This window comes from Pomacea canaliculata, linkage group LG11, assembly GCF_003073045.1.
Source record: "Pomacea canaliculata isolate SZHN2017 linkage group LG11, ASM307304v1, whole genome shotgun sequence".
NCBI classification, from domain to species: domain Eukaryota; kingdom Metazoa; phylum Mollusca; class Gastropoda; order Architaenioglossa; family Ampullariidae; genus Pomacea; species Pomacea canaliculata.
In genome coordinates, this window is record NC_037600.1 from 4,402,516 (window position 1) to 4,408,308 (window position 5,793).

Genomic DNA, 5,793 nt, shown 5'->3' on the forward strand with positions numbered 1-5,793 from the left:
CATTCATCTGCGAGAAAGAACTGAACTGATCTTGCAAACGAGTTTGACTCCATTGGCACAGTGTGAAGCAGCAATCCAGAAAGGCGTCGTCAAGGTAACCGGCACGCACGAAGTCTAAGCACGATCAACTTTAATTATCCTGATATTATCGAGCAAACCTGAGACTCAAGAGAGTAAGACTCATAAAAATTATATTATTCATTTGTATGAAGTTTCAATATTGTTGTTTATAAAACTTCTTGGAAGAATATCACACGTATACCCTTTTCCTATTTGCGCACGGCACTAAGAGAACTTGTAAATGTTGATTAGACGTTGCACCATGACACTTATCTACATGAAATACCTTCACTGCTTATAAAATATAGAATATAGTTGCTAATTACTCTGTTTCTTCTACGAATATTCTCGATGGATGTGACTTAAAAAATTGCAGTTAGTTTTTAATCACGAAAGTATTATTGGTTTATTATAAGGTATTTAGACAGCCCAGTCCATAGTTCATGTCCTATAAACACTGTTGATTAAATACCAGTTTGAACAGAGAAAACAGCTTTAGAAAAATGTTATTTCGTGGACTAGAGGCAGTGGCACTCACAGCTAGACACGTGTTTTATCAAATGATTACTCCACATTGCTTTTAAAACAAATGTGCTATGCATTTCATAGTTTTCTGTGTAAGTTTTAAATTTCAAATGCTTCTTGTGGTGGCAGGTTTCCTTAGAATATCCGTTACCATGCGCCATGTAACATTTCGGGACTCAAATGTTGTGATATTAAAGTTATTGTTTTGCTTTTAATGAAGAAGTAATTTTTTTTCTTTTATATTTACAGCCAGTATGAGTCAGGTTTGGTTGTTTACAATAAGTGATAAACAGTAGGCACAAAACTTCACGTTGAATAATGGACAAACATGAAAAGTGTTAGAGAGTAATCACCCTTCAGCCACTTAGGGACATCAGTCTCAAATTTAGGCATTCAGAATCAAAGTCTCCTCTTTGTGTATAATTCAGCTTGTAATTAAACTCCTATGTTGTCTCTCTTTGTTCCTAACCTCATTTAATGGTAAATATTGTCTTCTTACTGAAAAGCACAACCTAAATAAAAAGTAACAAAGGAAGCTACAGGTAGAATTGTTTTGTTTTTTGTTGTTGTTGATGTTTTTTTTTTTGAGGGGGAGGGATAATGTGAAACAGCACACGAATTTGTAGATTATATGTCTCTCATAAAATAAACGATTGTTATCGTTATTGTGATTGTAGCGTGTTGTGTTTTCTATGTACGTGCGTAAGAGAGAAAAAGAGAAAGAAGGAAAGCAGAAATTTACAGTTTAGGTTTAAATCGCCTATATCTACTGACACAAGCAAAAATACTCAAATTATTCAGGTAAGTCTTTAAAGTATTATGTGTTTTTACTTGCACCATGGACTATACTGTCTACTGTGCTATAATCTGGATTGCCCACTAGACAACCCCACACTTACTCAAAGACTGAAGCTGGCCATCATGTACATTTACTATGTAGGTTACTGTCTAACCTCCACGGGAGTAGTTAACCAATGCTGATGGTACTTGTCTGTCCTCTTTTGCTGCTATAGTTTTGTTTTAATACAAGACATATTGAAAACCTGCAAGAGAAACGTAGATAAAGGGAAAGAAGTCTTGGCACACGAATCAAGAAAGAGGTTGAAAGTTTTCTCCCTTGGACAGTGTGGTTGGCTTGAGAGTTGATATTAAAACTCTTCAGCTTATTGAAAATTTATTTCAATTACTGATTTTGTTTAATGTTCAAAAGTCTTTTGTAAGTGTTAGGTCCTAGTTTTGTTTCCATTAAAAGAAGCTGACTGATGTAAGTAGGTATAAGAATATGAGAATAACCTGCAATATGACTGTTTTGATTCCCATCTCCACATTTTAAGAGAAACCAAAAAGTACACTTACAAGTAGAAAAAAACCGTTTAAGATGAATCAACAAGGCGATCTCCTTTACATGGCATTCGGTGATGCGAGTGCCGAGCCCTTTTCTAAATAAACTTCTTTATTTACATGAATTAATAATTATTATTTATGTCATTAGATTGTTTTTACTTTTGTTTGCTCCACATTTCAAGTTTGGGTAAATAGGTTTTGCAACCGGCCTCTTGTTGGTGTTACACTGGACTGAAGGAAGTCATTTGACTTAAATAATTGTATGTTCAATACTCTTTTCACTCTTCATGGATGTGGTAGAGCATGACAGCGCATAAGCCATTAAATATTTACTAGTGTCACAGGAAGCCAGCAAACTATCTCTTACTTAATGATTTTTTTAACAGGAACGTGTTCACGGACCAAACCTTGCGATTGTTGCTTTTGTTTTAATGAAGAGTTGAATTGTTTTCGAAATGAGATAAAATGATGTTATTGATAAGCGAGTCCGTTGTCACAACAATCTGTACAACAAACAAACGGTTTCGCGGCTGTGTCTTATTGCCACAAGGGCGACATCTACAGACACAACTTGTGACACCGCGGTACAGACGTGGAATGAAGCGGTTGAGTCGCTGTCGCTGGTGCTAGACTAAACCCATCACAACAACAAAACTGGAAAAAACCTAAGTAACAGCGGAAGACAATTTTCCAGACAAAAAAAACAAAGTAACGAAGAAGAAGTTCTGTTCTCTTGTCCGGTGCTGTGTCTGTCATGTCCAGAAAAGTAACCTTGATCTTTACCTTCGCTTTTTCAACATGTCTAGCATACATGAGGTAAGTAGTCATACCTGAAGTTTGTTTCACAAATTCTTGTTTTTCATTAAATAAAAAAATTTTTTAGTCCTTTACTTTTTTATCTTTGCTTCCTTTACACCAGTTTTGTCTCAGCATGAAGAAAGAATAATCCTCTAAGGAGCAACTGCTGCTATTAACACTGTTTACCTATTTTCAGTAAAACAGACGTCGGTTATAGACGTGAACGGAAGCTAGATGACGTCATCAAGGGGAAAGGTTACCCGAATACGGAGGTAGTAGGAGTCAGTGTGCTCCACTGCGCATCTTTGTGCGGATCAAACTCATCGTGTTCCTCCTTCTTCTTCCTTCCGACGACAGGAAGATGTCTGCTGTATGAGGATGTCTTTGAAAACCCAGATGGAGGCCAGACGTCATCGGGTGCTCGATATTTCACTGCTGATGACCGTAAGTTTATATGAATTAACTTCTTTCAATAAATTTTGTTTCTTGTCAGTTTAACAACTGTAGCATCGGCAAAGAATATCTGTTTATATTGTTAGCTAAAATAGTATCTCCAAAGTATCTATTATCTACGTTGTATGATATCGTCTTTATTGTTTGCTCTGTAGAATGGGAATGTAAATTCTGTATCTAAGATTTTTTTTCATTTGCTAGTTTAGTTGTGTTGCTATGTGTAGATTTACAGATTTAAACGGGACAGGTATATTTAAAAATAAAATAGAGAAATCCTTAAAAAATGTTTTTTCAAAGCTTTGGAAAATATAAATAATTAGGATTTCAAAGTGGATTTTTTCGTGTGATTGAATGTTGTATATTTACCAAAGTAGTTTTCAAGAAGAAGCGAAGAAGTTAAGTTGGAAGTAAAACAACACTGCTTGCATTTCAATGTGACAGCGGACTGTCCTTCTGTAGAGGGGTATGTTTGGTTTCGCAAACAAGACATCTGCATCAAGATTTTTTCAAGCGTAAAGAACTTTACCGACGCCTACAGAGCCTGTGTCAGTGTCGGCTCCCGGCTGGCGGTACTGGACACGGGGGCAAAGCTCAGAGCTGTCATTGGGTACTTAGAAGAACTGAGTGAGTACACAGCAGCAGACACAGCGACTCCTGATTTCTTCAATGATTTAGTCGTCGTCCTTCTCCTCCTCCTCGTCTTGATCATCATCATCAATGAGAAAAAATAGTTACTTTAAAATACCGCCACCAAAGCGAAACTATCGTTATCAAAGATAAACACAGCAGATGATATATATAATTATATGAGTACACACACTCACACACATTTCAAAAGTAATTCAATAAATTAAAAACTAGTGTAAAAGAAAACATACAGACTTTTATAAGTGGAAAGGAATTATGCAGAATATAAATGCTTGAGCTATCTGTATATATATATACTTATACAAACCTTGCCCCATAATGATCTTACAGACCTCACTTCTCGGTTTTACATCGGAGCGATGCGAGAAGGAGTCCTCACTGACAGCAGAAGAACTTGGAACAATGCTCTTCATCCACTGTACTGGTTGAATGGAGTGCAAGTCGCTCTCAGTGAGCCTGACAGTGACTGGTCGACTGGAAATCCTGACAATGAACTCGCAATGGAAGGATGTTTGGAAATCCGGAATTGGAAATATAATGACATTCCATGCGGACTTTCCAAGCAATTCATCTGCGAGAAGGAACTGAACTGATCTTGCCAACCATTTGAGTCCATTCGCACAGGATAAAGCGGTAATTATGAAAGGCGTCGTCATGGTAACCTGCACGCACGAAGTCCAAGCTCGATCAACTTCAATTAATCTGAGAGTCAAGAGAGTAAGACTCAAAATTTTCTTTTTATTCATTTGAATGAAGCAACAATCCTGTTGTTCATAAAACTTCTTATAAGAATGTCACACGTATACCATTTTCCTATTTGCGCACGGCACTAAGAGAACTTCTAAATGTTGATTAGATGTTGCACCAGGACACTGATCTACATGAAATACAATATATGAAATTACATATAAAATATAGAATATATTTGCTAATTACTCTGTTTCTCCAAAACCACAAATGTTCTCGATAGATGTGACTGTTGTTACACGCTGTGCACTTCAGAAAAAATTGCAGTTAGTTTTAAATCACGAAAGTATTCTTGGTTTATTATAAGGTATTTACACAGCCCAGTCTATAGTTCATGTCATATAAACACTGTTGCTTAAATACCAGTTGGAACAGAGAAAACAGCTTTAGAAAGTACTTGCCAAGGTGCTCGATGCTAAGGGTAGTGATAAATCTGTCACAGTTAATGACCTGTCGGATCAGATTATCAGGATGGACAAAGCAGCTGCAGAAAACCAGTTTTGGAGTGAAGCCTACATGCATAATCATTCCAATATTTTGGTTAATAAAAAGTTCTCTTCAGGGATGGGAGTGGGGAGGACGACGCTGTATTTATTTCTCTCGGTGGGCGCAGTACGGTCTTGGGTCCCTGGGTGGAATTCAACTGACATGTTGACATGTAGACATCCTCCTAAAGACAGGTCTCTTGCATTTTAGATGGATCATCTTTGTGCATCATCAAACTAATTTCAACTGTAGCAATGCTTATTATGCATAGTTGCTGAAATATAGAAAAAAATACTACACTATGTTTATGCTTGATAAATATGTAATTTTGCAATTTAGTAGTCCTGAAATATAATGTTTTCGTTATTTAATTTATATGTTTGCTTTTTGTTTTGCTGTTGTGTGTTAGCCGTATGCGAAAGAGACGACTAACACACATTAATAATATTATTATTATTGCTAATCAGCAGGGCTTCTGCTAAGGCTAAATTCTTTGGGGTCCCAGGGACCCCTTCTTCAGATTTTTAAGGGGTCCCTGTTCTTCGCCCAAATTTAAAGGGGACCCCATTGACAAAAATTGAAGGGGTCCTCCGAACTTTTAATGCGTACTGTACGCAATTTTTTGCGTAAGCAGAAGCCCTGTAATTAGTACAATGTGGTTATTATGTTATACAACGTGAATATGAATTTTTTAACAGCGTTTCGAAAATAGATAAAGCTCCACAATAAAAA

General features: G+C 36.6%; 1 protein-coding gene across 1 annotated transcript; it reads left to right on the forward strand.

Annotated features, from left to right (window-relative positions):
* The first annotated feature begins 2,740 nt into the window (after positions 1-2,740).
* LOC112575662 lies at positions 2,741-4,491 on the forward strand. The gene is made up of 4 exons (XM_025257638.1): positions 2,741-2,745; positions 2,924-3,171; positions 3,622-3,804; positions 4,159-4,491. The coding sequence occupies exons 1-4, from the start codon at positions 2,741-2,743 to the stop codon at positions 4,419-4,421; spliced, it is 699 nt and encodes a 232-aa protein (XP_025113423.1). The 3' UTR covers positions 4,422-4,491.
* The last annotated feature ends 1,302 nt before the right edge of the window (positions 4,492-5,793 follow it).

Coding starts and splice junctions, on each gene's coding strand:
- LOC112575662 (XM_025257638.1), top strand. Junction 3,172..3,621: donor ATATTTCACTGCTGATGACC/GTAAGTTTATAT, acceptor TCAATGTGACAG/CGGACTGTCCTTCTGTAGAG. Junction 3,805..4,158: donor TGGGTACTTAGAAGAACTGA/GTGAGTACACAG, acceptor ATGATCTTACAG/ACCTCACTTCTCGGTTTTAC.